At 37.6% G+C, this 19,453-nt stretch overlaps 1 protein-coding gene across 6 annotated transcripts in view; it reads right to left on the minus strand.

The window, feature by feature from the left end:
* LOC126827498 (plexin-B) overlaps positions 1 to 19,453 on the minus strand; it is a 310,132-nt gene that overhangs the window by 19,557 nt on the left and 271,122 nt on the right. For all 6 annotated transcript variants that reach the window (XM_056102566.1, XM_050556896.2, XM_056102565.1 and 3 more), the window contains 11 exons: positions 17,250 to 17,378; positions 11,673 to 11,773; positions 9,272 to 9,404; positions 4,963 to 5,116; positions 4,049 to 4,145; positions 3,671 to 3,779; positions 2,525 to 2,761; positions 1,945 to 2,038; positions 1,328 to 1,497; positions 912 to 1,063; positions 293 to 395 (listed from right to left, as the gene is read on the minus strand). In XM_056102566.1, coding sequence (XP_055958541.1) covers positions 293 to 395; positions 912 to 1,063; positions 1,328 to 1,497; positions 1,945 to 2,038; positions 2,525 to 2,761; positions 3,671 to 3,779; positions 4,049 to 4,145; positions 4,963 to 5,116; positions 9,272 to 9,404; positions 11,673 to 11,773; positions 17,250 to 17,378 — 1,479 coding nt within the window. The remainder of the gene's footprint in view (positions 1 to 292; positions 396 to 911; positions 1,064 to 1,327; positions 1,498 to 1,944; positions 2,039 to 2,524; positions 2,762 to 3,670; positions 3,780 to 4,048; positions 4,146 to 4,962; positions 5,117 to 9,271; positions 9,405 to 11,672; positions 11,774 to 17,249; positions 17,379 to 19,453) is intronic.

Below are 19,453 nucleotides of genomic sequence, written 5' to 3' on the forward strand. Positions count from 1 at the left end.
GACTGACACCTGTACAAAAAGACTTGGATCACTCGTTTGGACTCTCCCGACTTGCACAGTGAACACGCATCATGATCTTCACCACTCGGCCACTTATCCTCCCAAAATAATGCAGTCCCACACAAAATCAAAGGAAGTCTGATTTTGAAAATGGTCTGTGACCATGTGTTTTATACTAATGGCTACAGTAACAAATTGTATGATGACAGCAACCATGATAGCTTTGGAAACAGTAGAAAACTTTTCACACTTGTTAGCTGGACTGAATGGTGGAAATTCAAATTGCACTCACCCTATAAGAGAATTCTTCCGTGTAAGTTGTGACATCACCATTAATAGAGATTTCTATTGGTCCTGTGGCTACCTGTCCTCTCCATTCAGCTCGACAAACGATCCTAAAAAATAAAAACATTTTAAATAAACTTATTCTAAATTTAAACTTTTACAATTCAGCACAAGATATTTAGTTTCATAGTTTTTTGCACCAATAGGTCTAATAAAGATGGACATACAGCCAAATGCATGGGCAAACCTGGCTGAAAAATCCCTGGGAACTTTCCAAGCCAACATTGGGATCCAATTCGGGGCTGTCTGGTTAGTGAGAAGGCACCATACTCTCCGAGTCAACACTTGGATCCAATTCGGGGCTGTCTTGTCAGTGAGAAGGCACTATACTCTCTGAGCCAACCTGGGATCTAACTCGGGACCATCTGGTTAGTGAGAAGGCATTATACTCTCTGAGTCCCTCTGGTTTCCTTGTCCTTTTGGAATTCAGATCCATTTGATCAAAATGACTATTCAATGGATTTTTACGTCCAAACATTCGCATCCTAACAGTGGCTACCCATAGTGCAGAGTGCTTAATAAGAAGCACAGGTTTGCTTTTCAATGTAATTCTGGATTTAACTTACCTTCTGGAAGGGGAGTAGAGATGTCTGTAAGGTGTACATTTTACACTAGCGATGGTCACAGAATTCTTAATATCCTCAAACTTAGCTCCTAGATTAGTTCCTTCAATCGTTACGTTGGTACCTCCGTGAATCGGTCCAGACATCGGCCATACCTAAAATAACAAATTTTATCATCATTAATAACAATACACCCGACAAAAAAAAGAGTTTTAAAGGGGGGTGGGGGTAAGTATGAGGAGAGAGGACTTTTATTCTAAAGGGGAAAGGAGGGGGGGGGGGGTCTAGTCAACAAATCAAAATTAAATATTTCTATCTCCGTTTAAGTTATTTCAGAAAAAAAATAAATCCACAGATCTTAATATTTGTAATGATTCTCTTACTGTCAAATGGAGCTTTAAAATTAGGTTTCAACTTACGTAAGATATTCTAGGTGCAGGACACGATGAAACAGGAGGAAGTGGACATTTTGTCATATACTGACAAGAATCAGAACACCAACGACAGTTGAGAAATGGCTTGGTGTAATTTATATTGATACACAATCCACATTCTTTATTGGCTAAAACTCCACATTTATATAGGGTGGCTGAAATATGAAAAAAACATGTTTTAATCAATTTTACCTTGACGGCAAGATATAGTTTGAATACTTGAATATTTGGTTAGTTTGAATGTTTGGCTAGTTTGAATACTATGAATTTTGGCTAGTATGAATTTTGGATAGTTTGAATACTATGAATTTTGGATAGTTTGAATACCATAACTTTTGGATAGTTTGAATACTATACAATTTTGGATAGCTTGAATATGAACAATTTTGGATAGCTTGAAAAAGTAAGTCTGGGAAAGAGAGACAAATGGGGTTTAATGTCCATTCAACACAAATCAGGCCATTTCGGAACCATCACATGGTTCAATTTTATTTCAATAATTCGCTTGCACGTAGGGGTCTTTAGCAGTGGGAGGAAACCGGAGGACCTGGAGGAAACCCACGAGGTTGGACAGGAGAAATTCTGGGAAAGTCTGAACTCACCTGTAAGATATGTGGTAGCTTCTAGAGTAAAATCATTGCCCCAATAAACAGACAGATGGGCATCTATACTTCCTTTCTCAGCAAAGTAATTAATCTGAAAAAATAAAATATTGAAATAACAGTGGAAAAACAGGTCATGTTTATAACATCATCAGGATAGTAAATGAAGAGAACAATGAAGCCCATAACTGTTTTATAAGGATTCGGTCAAATGTTGGTTTCCATGACAGTTTACAAGTTATACTCGAAATTGTTCATCAACTGCTTGCCAATGAATGTATGATTTGTCCAGAACTGAACAAAGTTATAGGTGGGATACTGGAATGGGCTCAGTCTATCTTTCGTTCGCAATTTGTTTCCAGAGCATATCTCAAAAACCGTTCAAGATATCTTTATGAAACTTTGTACACACTTCAACCTGTGACAATAGCTGTACCCTTTGCTAATTAAAAATTTGTCATATTTAATCATTTTTGTGTTGCCTTGGACACAAATTAGACTCAGATTTTGGTATACAATGGTGCAGGATGCCGACGACAGAGTCTTCTTGTTTTTAGAGATATGTATTTTCTATTCCTACCTTTGGCATATTACATGTGATGTGGCGATCATCCAGTCGTTCGGCTTGAGCCTCGTATATTTTTTCACCAGTGTTGATTTCACATCTATAACTAGCGTGGTTGGGTCGTAATCGGGGAAAATTGTATCCTTTGAGGAGGATGACTCTGGTCACATCGACAGGAATGTTCAGTTCTCCTGTCTGTTCTGAATCTATTCTGGGACAATGTAATGCGCCACGTACTCCTGGTTTGCTGCTCTGTAAAAGTCAAAGGAACATGAAAGAAATGAAATGAAATGTAATGGGGTTTAACGTCCTACTGTTCTGCTCCGAACTGGGCTAATGAAGATGGGCATACGCCATACAGTGTGCTATGAGGAAAATTTTGCACGGACAGCGGCACTACGGCCTATTCTTATATCGAATTCCACCTGTCAAGGGATCTTTTACGTGCACGCCAATGTGTACACAGGACCTCGGTTTTTCGTCCCATCCGAACAACTAGACAGCTGTCCTTGTCAGGCCCTCCGTCCTGCATCACTGACAAGGGGGAACCACGCCAGAAAATCTGGATGAACTTTCTCGGCCTCCAGGCTAGCGAGCCAGCATCTTACCCACTTAGCCACGTGATCCCCGAACATGAAATAATCGGATGTGAAACTACAAAGATTTTATACAACATAAGTTCCAAAGCAAAGATAGGGAGTTGGGTGATCTAACATGTGCGCTTTAGATCATCAGGTCTGTCATTGAGCCAACGGGCTTGGGTTCAATCCCCAGCTTTTATGTGACAAGGGAGTAGGGTCACCTGCCCAAACTAGAAGGTTTTCTCCTTGTACCCCGGGCCTCCTCCCATTGCTAAAGACCCCTTCGCACGAGCGAGTTATTGAAATAAAATTTCTACATAATATGTTAGTCCCAAAATGACCTTGTTTGTATTGAATGGACGTTAAACCCCATTTCTCTCCAAAACAAATTAAGAAAGTTTTTCTCAAAATTCAAACTTAAGTTACATAAACTTAATATCCATGAACAAAGCTTTCTGCATTATCCTTTATAAACAGTTTTGATTTTAAACTGAACACAGAAATAAATTCAAATACATCAGACTTGAGTAGAAAGTGGAACGGATTAAAAACAAATTAAACAACAAATGGGATCACTTACTCCTTTTCCACGGATAATATTCTCGTTGCAGTGTTTAGTGTCATGGAAACAGCCGTTGTCATAGATACACCAATCACATTCAAATTCAGAATTTGTGCAACTTGTACAGCTGTAACGAAGAATTAAAAAGATTTACAACCCAATAAATCTTACTAAGACCAAAAAGACTTTTTAGAAATTTAACAAATTTCTCTCCGTAGTATAATCAATCTTCTTGTTGTTGAAAGAGTTCAGATGTACTTTTTTTTTTTTGTGTTTTTTTTTATTTTCAAGCTACATATATAAAAAAACTACAGAAAGATCTCGGCTAATTTTCTACAAAATATTCCAGTTCTGTTTGAATGGAACCGCAAATAAATGAAATTGACGTATACTCACTCTTTGAAGTTGGTACAATTATAAAACGTAAACGGCTTTGTCACGAAGAGTTTGCCAGTTTCGCTGGAATTCAGTGCCAGAGTGATCGTCTTTGATCCTGAAATTGAAAAGATTTTAATAGAAATAAATATGGCAAACGGTTCCATCTTTATGTATCTGAATTACAACAAAAAATGAATTGTAAACATATCAATTTTCTAATTTATATTTTTTTATTCAAAATTTCGAATTTTTTTCCGCCCAATTCAATAAGAGGAGAAATAATGCATTTCTCTTAAATAAACATTTCTTTAAGTTGTAAGACCAATATTGACATAACGCTGTGTAACCAATCGATGTTAGATTTCATTATTACATTTATCTTTATTCTCAAGCTCAAATTCTGTTTATTTGGGTTGCTTTAAAGGGGGATTAACACTTTTGATGTGTTCAAAGACAAAATTTGTTTTTTTGACGTGCTAAAATGAAATGACATCAGGTTTAACACAGGGAGGGCCCTTATTTAAAATCTTTTGTTTACTTCTGATTGGCAAATAATATGACAATTTTTAGTATCATCCCAAGTGGCCTAATAATCAATGAAGATGGGCATGCAGCTATTGTCCTAGAGAGAGAGAGAGAGAGAGAGAGAGATGGGGTTTAACGTCCACTTGACACAAACTAGGTCATTTTGGGAATGAAATTATGGCTTAATTTTATTTCATTAATGCTCTTGCACTTAGGAGCGTTTAGCAGTGGGAGGATACCAGGGGGCACAGAGAAAACACATGAGGTTGGACAGACGACCCTACTCCTTGTCATGTACAAGCCGGGAATCAAAACCATTCCACTTGACTCAATGACAGACTCCCACCCACCCCCTTGGCGCTAGTGGAAGCAGTATTTTCAGACTAGTTAAACAATAATTCTCTTACCTTCAACAGTGAGTGCTGGAGCCAACTTGGAGAAATCTGGTGTGGGACATTTGGCACCAAAATACCACATCTCCGCTGGAGAACTCCAGTTTAATTCCCGGTAAACACAACTATAGGTACTTGTCTGAGGTAACTGTGGTATTGTCAAATGGAGCTGAAAGTAAAAATCAAAAACGAATGGATGTGATCAAAAGTGACAATTGCATTTGGTTTTGACTGATTGCAGGCCAATTTGGGATAATAGGCTGGTTGGGAAGGTTATTTCCTTACAGACAATTATCAGGAATTCTGGGTTGGGTTCGGGAATCTTTAAAGTGCTGGCAATACTTCACATGAGATCTATCTGAACAATACAATGGATAATCCTGACTCTTTATTACTGCAGCAATGACACTAGACAATCAAGACTATGTCAAAACTTTAAACACTCATAACTTCATTCAATGTTAAATTGTTAAATAATTTGACTGAAATTATCAGTATATTCATTTCTCATTATCTATTTTAAAATTATTATGGCAAGAGCAACCAACCTAGACAAACAGGCACATGTCAAAGACTTTGTCCAGTACAAATTATCACACAACATATTATAAGGTGCCTTATGTCCATGCTTGTAAATATAAATTTTGTGGGGACCACGGTGGCCAAGTGGGTAAGACGCTGGCTTGCTAGCCTGGAGGTCTGGTGTTCGATCCCTGCATTGGCTGAGAAAGTTCATCCAGATTTTCAGGCGTGGTTCCCGCTTGTCAGTGATGCACAACAGAGGGCCTGACAAGGACAGCTGTCTAGTCGTTCAGATGGGACAAAAAACTGAGGTCCCGTGTACACATTGGGGTGTACGTAAATAATCCATTGACAGTTGAAATTTGATATAAGAGTAGGCCGTAGTGCCGCTGTCCAGGCAAAATTTCCCTCATAGCACACTGTATGGCATATACCCCGCTTCATTAGCCCAGTTCGGAGCTGAACAGAAGGATGTTAAACCCCATTTCATTTCATTTCTTATAATTTGTACTTGACAAAGTCTGTGACTGGTGCATCTTTAAAAGAGAAATGTACTGAATGCTACCTCACCCCTGGTGGTATAATCTATATATGATATTAATACTAGAACTGTAGAACCTAAATAAACTGTATTTAATATACACTGATGATCAAATAACAAACACCTTTAACATATGTTCAACTGATGACCGCCAAAATAAACGCACATAACATAAACTATCTCATAAATCACTGCATAAAGAATTTATTGTTTTTTTCTTAAATAAAAGATGCAATAAAAAATTGAGTACAAGATAATGCTTAAGAAATGTCCTACTGTTCTGCTCCAACTGGGCTAATGAAGACAGGCATGCGCCACACAGTGTACTACAAGGAAATTTTGCCTGGGCAGCAGCACTATGGCCTACTCTTATATCGAATTGCAACTGCCAGGGGATCTTTAACATATACACAGGACCTCGGTTTTCCGTCCCATCCGAACAACTAGACAGCTGTCCTTGTCAGGCCCTTCGTCCTGCACCACTGACAAGGGGGAACCACGTCGGTAAATCCCGATAAAGTCTCTCGGCAAATGCACAGATCAAACACACAATCTCCAAACTAGCGAGCTAGCGTCTTACTCACTTGCCATTGTAGCTCCCAATAATGCTTAAGCCATGTTGTGTTGTTTCAATGGAAATAACACAATATGTGCTGAAAACTGTGAGAGAATGTCCCAAGGATGCCCCAAAGATTATAAGAAAATGCTGCCACAAACTGTATGAGTGAAATGCAACCAGAAAAGAGTATGAGAAATTATTATTAAGGAAAGATCAAACAACTCGACACAAACTAGGACATTTCGGGACTAACATATGGTTCAATTTTATTTCAATAATTCGCATACAAGTAGGGATCTTTAGCAGTTGGAGGAAACCAGAGGACCTGCGAAGTTGACAGATGACCCTACTCCCTGTCACGCATAACCGGGGGATCAAAACAACGCCAGTTGACTCAATGACAGACCTTATAATTCTGTTGTACTTTAGATCAAATAAACATGAACAATGTGACATTTTAGTTAAATCAAGTAATTCACTCTATATAACTCTACTTCAAAGAAAAATAGTTCTCAATAAAAAAAATCGTGTCAATTCAAAAATGACTTTTAGCATGATATCAACAGTCAGTTGACCTTTGCGTGTGAATTTCACACCGCTCAAATTCACCCTATATGATAATAACAGGAGTTGTTTAATGTCATTTTCTTTTTCCTTCTTGATGTTATGGTTTACCCGCAGGAGAAAGCTTAGTTATCTAAAAACTTCACACAAATATAAAAACATTTTATCAATAATTGTATTTATCTGAATTGAATTTTAAGCCATGACAGGTGATGGGGATTTGTGAAGATAAAGAGAGAGAAATGAAATGAAATGGGGTTTAACATCCTACTGTTCTGCTCCGACTGGACTAATGAAGATGGGCATATGCCATACAGTGTGCTATGAGGGAAATATTGCCTGGGCAACGGCACTATGGCTTACTCTTATATAGGATTCCAACTGCCAAGGGATCTTTTTCGTGCATGTCAATGTATACACAGGACTTTGGTTTTTCGTACAATTCAAACAACTAGACAGCTGTCCTTGTCAGGTCCTCCATCCTGCAACACTAACATGGGGGAACCACGTCATAGTTAAAGAGAGAGAAATGGGATTACTGTCCATTCGAAAAAAAATAGGTCATTTTGGGACTAACAAATGGTAAATTTTATTTCAATGAAACTGGAGGACCCGGAGAAAACGGACGAGGCTGGTCCCGTTCCTTTAATACAGACCTGCCAACAATGACATGCAATGCATGTGTTAGTATATATATATGCTCTGCGCTAACTGATGTTTTAACTGTCATCTCTAGACCCGGTAAATATAAGCAATATCAACCAGACTCTTTATGCTTAAAATAGCTTAACCATATCTACACCCGGTAAATATTAGCAATATTAACCAGACTTTTAACACCTAAAATAGCTCAAGCAGAATGTTTAAACAAGTGTAATGTTACTTGTTAGATAGACAGATTCACATACTCGACTCATTTGATCGCAAAAAAATAAACCATTAGCCCATCTAAACTTAACTCAAGTCATGTTTGATGAATCTAATAAAAGTATTCCATACAAATCAAAATATTTACTACAAATAATACCACGTGGTGAAATTAGAAACTAAATTCTATCATAATTTTACGGTGATTTCGATGCAAAATGATCATGTTGAAGTCATCCCAGTTTTTTTTTATAGCTTCTCTCTGACGTCAAACTTAATTATAACGCTCATACTTTAGCAAGGGGAATAATTCATTTCATACTCTTCAGGACTGATACAAATGTAAACAATGTCTAATTGTTCCGCATCTGATTTTTTGACTGGCAGAAAACTCACAAAAAAAACACCAAGCCTACCAAAAATATAAGTATGGAATGTCCTTAAGACGTAATTGGAGTTCCAACGAGATAAAATTATGTACCAGTGAAATATTTGGTAATGCATAAAGATTATTATAAGCGAATAACTATGGTAAGAAAGGATATAACATTTTGACTACACTAGATCATTATTGCACGTTGTGTGGCAATCATCACTGACAAGGGAAAACCATGCCAGAAAATCCTGCGGTACTCTCGGTAATTAAGATTTATTGTTATCCCTTTTAGGCGTAGAGCTCTCTCTCATAGAGCTCTCTATCGTCCCTCTCACTAGACAAATGGTACAAGAGAGAGAGAGAAATGGGGTTTATTTAACGTCCACTCAACAGAAACTAGGTCATTTCGGGACTAACATGCAGTTTCATTTTATTTTGATAATTCACATGCGCGTAGGGGTCTTTAGCAGTGGGAGGAAACTGGAGGACCCAGAGAAAACCCAGGAGGTTGGACAGGCGACCCTACTCCTTGTCACATAAAATGTTACGAACACTGTATTCAATACTGAAAAGTAAAAACCCAAGCCGTAAAATCTGGATGCACTTTGTCGGGTTCAAAACGGACCACTCCTGGTTATCAAATCATCCCCTTACCCACTGAAGCTACCAGGTGATCTGTAACATGTTCTAAAAAAATTATTTCAATGGCATTTAGTAATGGAAGTGGAATATACAAGTCACAATTGTATCGAATACAATTACTGCTTATTACTGAGCGTAGTTTCAATAATGACTGATAATGACTAGAGAAGCCTAGTTGAAACATCACTCAGTTATAAGCACTAATTGTATTCCATAAAATTGTGACCTGTATGTTCTAAAAAAAGTTTCTTACCTCTGCGACCGTGGTAACAGAAGTGGTTTTTGGTGTAATGTTCGTAATATATATACACTGATTGGCGCTACCGTGTAACCATCGAGACTGGGTTGGATCTCCAGAATTTGGACACACAGACTTCAAGGTGCACCTGGAAAAATAAATTTCAAAGAATGTTTACTTATTAAATTTTTTAAAAAATATGCACTACCAATTGTTATCTTCTAGCAGAGAGAAGCGTGGGGTTAATATTCACTTAACATGAACTTGGGACTAACATGTGGTTATTTTCATTTCTATGTTGGCAGAGAGAGAGAGATGCACGTTGGTTTTTAGCAGTGGGAGAAAACCAGAGGAAACGGGGGGAAACCCATGCGGTTGGACAGGCGACCCTACTCCTTGTCATGTACAAGTGGGGAATCGAAACTGCGCAACTTAACTCAATGACAGACCTGATCCAACGCCCCTAGGCTGACAATGGATGGAATCTCGATAACTCGAAGAAAACCCATGGAGTTAGGCAGATGACTGTACTCCTTGTCACATACATGTCTGGGATCAAAGCCCATCTACTCGACTCAATAACAGACCTGATGATCTACAGCACACACGTCAGATAACTTGTCCCACCTCCCCTTTATGTGCATAGGTTCTCCATTTGCATATTGTGCTGCAGGGAATTAATTATTCCATCCAGGGAAATCTGCAAGTTATTTGCATCTCTATGCAATTAGAAAAAATGCAAATGGAGTACTTTGCATTAACTGCATCAAAGAAAGAGAAGAGGAATAAGACCAGAAAAAGAAACTATTTAAAAAGTGAATTTGTTATTTATTGAAGTGAAAGTAGAATGGTTAGATTTGATCGATTCTTCTCATGGCATAATCTGCCAGAGATTTAAACACTAGTCCCCAATAGACACCAAAACAATCCTGATGGATTTTTCTACACAAAATAAAGATTGTCTTAGCCTGAGAATTTATTCCATATAAATCTGCTACAGTATAATCAATAGGTAATTCACTATCCCTAACATCCAGTCTCTTTTATCATATCAACCCTTGAGTGTACATGAGATATAGAAAGAGGGAGAGAGAGAGAGATTACTGCCCAGTCAACAAAACAGAGAAATGAAATGGGTTCAGTATGTTACTTTTCTGCACCATTCAGAGAGAGAGAGAGAGAGAGAGAGAGAAGGAGGGGGGAATGTAACCTTCACTCATCACAAACTAGAAAGAGATTAGGTCATTTTGGGACTAAGAAATAGTAGAAGTGGGGGATGCCAGAGGACATGACCAGAATTTGGATCTGAAGGTGCACTCTGAGGAGCCAACTCTTTCATGCAAATGAATCTACTGTAGTCAAGGTTATACAAGTCTTTGTACTTTTTGACTTGACGATATGAAGACGCATTAATTCAAGAAACATGATTGCTACTCATTAGGTAACAGCAAACAATGTTATATGGTATTGATTAAGATATCTCAGACTTGTATAAAAAAAAATATATATATATCAATGTATCCTACTACCTTTATATATATATATATACATAATATTGATTTTTCAACCCTAATGACTTTCTCCTCACAGTCTTCAGCATGTTTGAATAAATGGTTTAAAATAAATCATTAGCAACTTTCTATGATGGTCTGAAAACACTTGACTGTGAATTGAGAATAAAGGTGTTGAAAGAAAAGAAAGGATGAAAATAAATCTTGAGGTGTTTTTTGTTTTAAAAGAATATATCGACAATCAAAACAAAGATCTAACAAATACTAGATTTAGAAATAATCGGTCAGTGCTAAAATAAATCAGAAAGAATATATCGACAATAATAACCAAGATCTAATAATTACTGGATTTAAAAATAATCAGTCAGTGCTAAAATAAATCTTGAGAGATTTTTTCAGAAAGAAAATATCGACAATCGTAACCAAGATCTAATAAATACTGGGTTTAGAAACAGTAATGGTAGAGGGAAGATCGACAGAGCACCCAAAATTTGCTGAAAAAATTAACAAATTAACCCTTAACCACCTGGCAAATATTCACTACTATACATCATTCCCTCAAAAAAAAAAAAAATGTGACCTTTTTTACGTTGAGTTTTGCAGCTTATTTTCAAAACCCCTAAAAAAAACTGTGTCCTAGAAAGTTTGAGTCACAGAACAATTCACAGCTAATCATGTGACTTACATGCTTTGAGATACTAGAGGAATACCAGAAGTTCTGGGAAGTCCAAAAATTAAAGGGTTAAAACATTTGGGTGCAGACACATTGAACGAAGAGTAGAATAATGAAAAGTCCCAGGTCTGAGGGAGTAATCATTTCAGTCCGTTTCTGGCAGTACGGTTGTTAATGGATGAGACATTTGAGTGCAGACCTCAGACATTAAATTGTTCTTTTTTTTACTGACCTTTGTTCCAGAGAACACCAACCACAGTAAGGATCCCGATCTGATAAACAGTTGTTACATAATTTATACTGATTACATCTCTCTACCATCACTCTAGTTACCTGTAATAATAAACAACATAATTTATACTGATTACATCTCTCTAACATCACTCTAGTTACCTATAAAAATAAACAACATAATCTATACTGATTACATCTCTCTAACATCACTCTGGTTACCTGTAAAATAAACAACATAATTTATACTGATTACATGCCTCTCTATGAAATGAAGTGGGGTTTAACGTCCTACTGTTCTGCTCCGACTGGGCTAATGAAGATGAGCATATGTCATACAGTGTACTATGGCCTATGGTGGCTCAGTGAATAAGGTGCTGGTTTACTAACCAGAAGGTCCAGGGTTCGATCCAGGTCTAGGTCAAGAAAGTACCTCATGATTTTCCGGCGTGGTCATATTGTCGCAGACATGAAGATGCCTTGACGGTTGAAATTATAAATAAGAGTAGGCCACAGCGGCGTTGTCGTTGCAAAATTTCATCATATCTTTATTAGCTCAGTCGGTGCCGAGCAGTGTGACTTTAAACCCAATTTCATTCATTTGATATCTCAACAAGCCATATACACAAAGACCTAAATGAACCATCTAATGAAGACCAGCACCCTTCTAATTAGACCCACGAGTACATGCATGACATATACCAATTCAATCTATCCTAGTTCTGCTGAAGATATTGTTTCAAACACAAAAAAAAAATAACTATAAAAGTTATTGTCTTGAACATGAAACTATAAACCAGACCGAACAGAGAACCAGGACTACATATTTTAATCCAAAAAATTACAGAGTTTTGGAACCAAAGACATTCATCATATAGATGAAATATGACTCTGCATAAAAAACAAATGCATTTAATCTCTTTGAGAAATGCATGAAGACTACAGGCGCCATGTTGCATTATATTTTCCAAGCCTGGAGATCTTATGTTGTCATAAATCAGATTCAATGCTAATCCTTACAGTGGTAACAGGAAATCGTACAAATGATCATATAAATCAACAAAGTCATATATGGATTGTTACGAGTTTAATTTCCGCTTCTTAAACTATGCTGATATCTGGGTAATTCTCATGTCTTGCCTCGACATATTGGCTGCACTAAAATCTCGAAGAAATCGTGTTGTTAATACCAAGCGGTTCTGTTAGTCTCTGAGACTTATTTTAAGCAGGAACCGTGAACATGCTATAACGTTGTTTAAACGCACTTTGATTGACATCTCCTAATAAGAAATATGAATCATATTTCATAGTTTTATCGATATCATCTTTGGTTTATTACCGAAATAAAAACTGTCAGAAATGTTTCCTATTCTGACAACTGTAAGTAGAGAAAGAGCCTGGTAACTAGCATGCAATATGAAAAGAGAAACGTTTAAATTTCTAAAGCGACGGTTTCTGTCAAATAAGATCAAATTATAATATAAAGTAAATGGAAATCAATGTAATACTTCTGTTATTTGGGAATTATAGTGAAATAAACCAGAGAGAGAGAGAGAGAGAGACAGAAAGATGTGGGACTTAACTCCACTTAACATGAATTAGGTGATTTCGGGACTAACTTATGGTTCAATTTTATTTCTATAATTCACATGCACGTAGGGGTCTTTAGCAGTGGGAGGACACCAGAGGGCCCGGAGAAAAGCCACAAGGTTGGACAAGTGACCCTACTCCTTGTCACATACAAGTGGGGAATTGAAACCACACCATTTGACTCAATGACAGACCTTGTCATTTCATGCACGTAGTTAAACAATTCAGAATTTCAAATAAGATTAGGATGCAGTATCGCTGTCTGGGCAAAAGTCCTCTCATATTATTACACTGCACCATGTATGTCCGTCTTCATTAGCCTTGTTGTTGTGGAAAATTAAAACATTCAACCCCATTTTATTTCATTTCCAATATAATAATTTATTTTAGAGAGAGAGAGAGAGAAATGGGGTTTAACGTCCACTCAACACAAACTAGGTCATTTTGGGACTAACGTATGGTTTAATTTTATTTACATAATTCGCTTGCGCGTAGGGGTCTTTAGCAGTGGGAGGAAACCGGAGGACCCGGAGAAAACCCACGAGGTTGGACAGGCGACCCTACTCCTTGCCACGTACAACCGGGGATTCGAAACAACGCCAGTCGACTCAATGACAGACTTTATGATACAGCGCGCGCACACTAACCATTCAGCCATCCACCCCCCCTAATAATTTATTTTGACTGGAGTCAAAAAGTTTATCCCCTTTAACACTTTATTGAACTTTCAGTTTTAGAAGAAATTTTGATTGACAGCCATTAGAATAGAATCAATTACAAAAGATGAGAAATAATTGTGGTATTCTTTTGTTTGAGAGAGAAAAACTTTCAGAAATTATTTCCGTTTTTTGTCGAGAGCTCAAGAGAATTAGGAAGAGGTAATAAAGCTAACCCGGAGTGTCTTTTGGAAATTATTTAGAAGCTTTTAACTCCTTTTGAACGACGAAACTCTCCATGCTTTCACTATGCTTTCATCGATAATAAAATTTCTACAATTGATAATTAAATACTGAAATCCAAATTGGATACGAAGTCATAACAACTTAATTTAGTTCAAGAGGGCAGAAAAATATGAGAAATTGAACCCAACTTAAAAATTTTATAAACTAATTAAGTCATGCGGAATCCCCAAAAAACAAACCACTGTGTATTTGCCGAGGGACATGATGGCCTAGGGCAAGGCGTGTCAAGTTTGGGTTTTTAATTAGGTTTTTTGCAATGGGATATCTGTTCGATTCCAAATCATCTTCCTTAAAAAATGCTCAATCGACTTGTCCTCGTTGGTCGTCAATATCATTAAAATATTTCATGCGTTCTATCCCTCAATTAGCCCCTAATTAACTTAGTTCTCAAAATGGTTGCTTTTTTTCCCCTAATCAAATCCCCAAGAGAAAGAAATAAACGTGTTAATTTGAGACTGATGCAACTAATTCTCTTAATGTTAATTCCGCCAGCAGACATTACGCCATGATGAAATGTCCAATGATATGAGCACGGTATCCACTGACCTTGACGGCCCTTTGTTACAGAAGTAGAAAATGTGTGACAAAAAAATTGTCTGGCGTGGAATTTCAATGATTAGTCAGTCGACTCCTGCTTTTTATGGTTTTTTCTTCATTAAACGACTGCACTGCCTTGAATAGGAGTTCCAAAATAATGACATGCATTATCCCCCCCAAACATTTGAAAAGAATAAATTTGGTGTCGAACGATCTGATATCAGCTGGTACAAGAAGTATTACACAGTAGTCACCCACTTGTCTATTGTTCCAACCAATCAGATTATTTAATTATTCGACTAAGACAAGGGATTGTGGCTCGGGGGTGACAAGACAATCTAGTCTATCTTAAATCCAATCACTGCTTAGTATTAAGTCTCGATGCTGGTATAGTTTCATTATTTTAATCAGCTTTTCTTTGATTATTTTTTTTGTTTTTCACGCGAGAAACAAGCAGCTTTGTCTCCGCGCGATAGTCCTCAAAGGAGACAATAGTTTGCGGCAATATACTCGGTAATACTGCTGACCCTGTACTCAGATTCAACAAACATCTTTTCATGTAAATGACTTTAAAGGGACAATCTGCTGTTTTTATGTTAGAATACTAGACCTCCTGTGTCCCACTCAACTAAACACTGAACATTTCAACAAATTAACTATAAATGTTCAATTCAAATATTTCGTCTTAGCGAGTGAACCTTTTTGCCTCATATAAAAGCATCCTTTACCAAAATCAAGACTGTTGTTACCGTTATACTAATTATGCTGCCGCTGAGAATGGAGACTTTCAAGGGGTGTGAAGTACTGACATTTGAGAAATGAAATGAAATGAAATGGGGTTTAATGTCCTACTGTTCTGCTCCGACTGAGCTAATGAAGATGGGCATACGCTATACAGATTGCTATGAGGGAAATTTTTCCCAGGCAGCGGCACTATGGCCTACTTTTATATCGAATTCCAACTGCCAAGGGATATTTTACGCTCATGCCAATGTATAAACGAGGCGTTGGTTTCTCGTCCCATCCGAATGACTAGACAGCTGTCCTTGTCAGGCACTCCGTCCTGTACCACTGACAAGGGGAAGCCCTGACCTTTGAGAACCACAGTCTTATACATTAGATAATATATCTGTATACAGAGTCTTAAAAATGTCCAGGCCTTTATGAATGACTTATGCTTTTTATTTCTATTATGAACGATTAGTTTCAGAAATTCAAAGTTTGAGGGAGTGGATGGATGTGGGTTGGAGTTGGTTATTTGCCTCTCATAGGGTAAGAATCAAATAACTCTAACAGGCACCTCTTTAACAAATTAAGTTTATAATCAAATCGAACAATCAACACTTCACATCAAATTTGCTTTGTTGTCCAAGATCCTCTTCTACAATCCCAATTTTTAGTCAACATTTGCTCCTTTAGTCCAAAATAGTCATCAGAAATAGTCACACGCCACCATTGTTTAGCCTGAGGTGTTGAGGTCCGTCTAATAGTACCGTCATATTTGATTAGTTTAACAAAATAATGCGGAATTTATTCGATTTTGTCCACTTAGCAATAATCTTAGAGCAGCTTTATATTAAATTATCACCATTCCTTGAGCTCCGCATTTATAAATTAATGAATTTCCATTTTTAGGAACGGCATCTTAACAAAAGCTGATTGTGTTTTAAGTATGGTACTAGGAAAGGAATGTTCTTATTCTCAGTAGAACTCATTAACATGACAACTCTTGGAATCTGAGAACCAATACATTCGGTTTGCTACTCCAAATGTCATTAAAATATTAATCTCTTTATTTCCCCCCCCCCCCCCCCGCAACCCCTTTCCCTCATTCTTACCATGATTATGATCAACAATGATTAAATGAAATAACGGCCACATTGTCAGTCTGACTGATGAAAGAAAAGGTGTTTAACGTTCTACTTTTTTGCATCAATCACACTAATAGAGACGACCATACTCCATGCAGTGTGCTACGAGGGAAAATTCGCGCGGACAGTGGCTCTTCCCCATACTCTTCATCGAATGTGTCAAGGGTTATTGTACATACACACAAACATGATCTGTTTTTCATACCATCCAAATGACTACTCCTTTTTTTATGCCAGGCCCTCCCTCCTGCCGAGGGGTGAATAAGGCATGAAATTGACCCCTGGTTATTGAACCAGCACCATATTCACTAAGCCACTTCTGACTGATATCAATTTGCATGAATTTGGGGACACATCCAGCTACAGTTTTATGAATGAATGAAATGGGGTTTAATGTCCTGTTCTGCTCCCTACCTGAGCTAATGAAGACGGGCATACGCCATACAGTGTGCTATGAGTGAAATTTTGCCTGGGCAGTGGCACTATGGCCTACTCTTATATTGAATTCCAACTGCCAAGGGATCATTTACATACACGGGACCTCGGTTTTTCGTCCCATCCAAATGACTACTACAATTTTATAAATCACTTCCATCAAAAAAAACAAAACAAACTTACATTGGTTTCCGTCATAACATAGATATTTTTATGGGGCACGTCAAACATCATGTCCTGCTTTACTGGGCTTCCAGCATCGACTATGTCACTACCATATTCTCTAGCCTTTAAATCTGTCTCCAACACAATCTGAAAGTAAAATTCAAATTATGTATTGCTCAAAAATTTCATTTGTGATCAGGAAGAACTTCCAAAGTTCTGATGTTCAGTTTCACAAAGAGGTCTACCTTTCTCAATGCAACCTTGCTATTGTGGCCATTACCATATAACACATGGTCAAAGATCATTTTCAACATAGAGCAAAATGGGGTTTAATGTCCACATGACACAAACTAGGTCATTATGGGACTAACATATGTTCAATTTTATTTCATTAATTCGCTAGTCCGTAGGGGTCTTTAGCAGTAGGAAGACACTGAAGGACCTGGACCTGGAGAAAACCCATGAGGTTGGACAGGCGACCCTACTCCTAGTCACGTATAACCGGGGGAATCAAAACCATGCCACTTGACTCAGTGACAGACCTTATGATTAAATGCGCACATGTTAACCATCAGCCACCTAGCTCCCCTTTTAGCATTGAAATTTTTGTAAACAAAAGTGGCGAAAATGATATCAAATATGGTAGTTACAGTAATGATGCACAATTCGCATTTTTCCAGAAAATATCAATTTTGTCACGGCTTAATACACACTAAATATAATACTCAGGTAGATTATTTAACATTTAATTAAAACAAAATCAAAATAACAACTCCAGGATTCAAACGGATTTAAGACAGGCCCATCAATTTGGTTCAAGGCAAATAATGATGGTGACAGTCTTGTTACATAGAAAGCAGCTTTAGCCCATGGAATTTTTAGACTGATATTCATATTAGAGATGAAATGTAGTTTGTGAGAGAGAGAGAAATGGGTTTAACGTCCACTCGACACAACTACGTCATTTCGGGACTAACACATGGTTTAATTTTATTTCCAAAATTCGCCTGCGCATAGGGGTCTTTAGCAGTGGGAGGAAACCGGAGGACCCGGAGAAAACCCACGAAGTTGGACATGGGACCCTACTCCTTGTCACATACAACCGGCGGGGATTCGAAACCACGCCAGTCGACTCAATGACAGACTTTATGATACAGCGCGCGCACGCTAACCATTCAGCCATCCAACCCCCCCAAATGTAGTTTGTAATGGATTATACAGTGCTAAGATCAAGCATAGTGTCTTTAAATGGTTATTTCTAGTCATAATTAAAGACATTTAACAATTAAATGAAATGTGTGCTATGAGGGAAATTTTGCCCGAACAGCGGCACTACGGCCTACTCTTTTATTGAATTCCAACTGTCAAGGGATCTTTTACATGCACGCCAATGTGTGCACAGGATCTCGGTTTTTTGTCCCATCCTAATGACTAGACAGCTCTCCTTGTCAAGCCCTCCGTCCTGCATCACCGACAAGAGGGAACAACGCCGGAACATTTAAATTAACACTTATGTGGCTGGCTTGTGTGTAGCACTGTACAAAAATATAAAATACATCGATATCTGTGAGAATTTAGTTGCTAGGGCTATGATTTTAATCGTCACATTATGAGCAATTATCAATATTATCCTTCGGGAATCCTGGTGAAATGGCAGGAAGTGAATCATAATATCATTGTTACATCACCATTTCATATTAACCAATAATAATCATTGTGAATACCCCATGACAACAGATTCACCTCCGTCTGATTCCCATAACCATCGTAATTACCAAACAGCTTTCTTCTCGTCAAATAAAAATTTCATCTAATCGCTTTCACTTGAATTAAAAGCCTACAATTTTCTTGGTTTTTGTTCGTTTCTTTTGTTCAAATTTTTTTTATTGCCATAAAGCCAATAAAAGCATGTTGGGAAATCACAGTCAGACTGCAAAAAAATCACAGACACTTCACTTTGTCATTAATGGGGCAAATTAACCAATTTAAAAATCCCAGCTCTCTACCTGTCTTTAAGAAATATTTTTTGGTTGACACGGTCAGCTAGCTTTGGGAGAGAGACAAATGGGGTTTAACGTCTACTCGACACAAACTAGGTCATTTCGGGACTAACATATGGTTCAATTTTATTTCAATAATTCGCTTGGAAGTAGGGGTCTTTAGCAGTGGGAGGATATCGGAGGACCCTACCCCTTGTCACGTACAATGAGGGAATTGAAACT

This window comes from Patella vulgata, chromosome 7 (assembly GCF_932274485.2).
Source record: "Patella vulgata chromosome 7, xgPatVulg1.2, whole genome shotgun sequence".
NCBI lineage: Eukaryota > Metazoa > Mollusca > Gastropoda > Patellidae > Patella > Patella vulgata.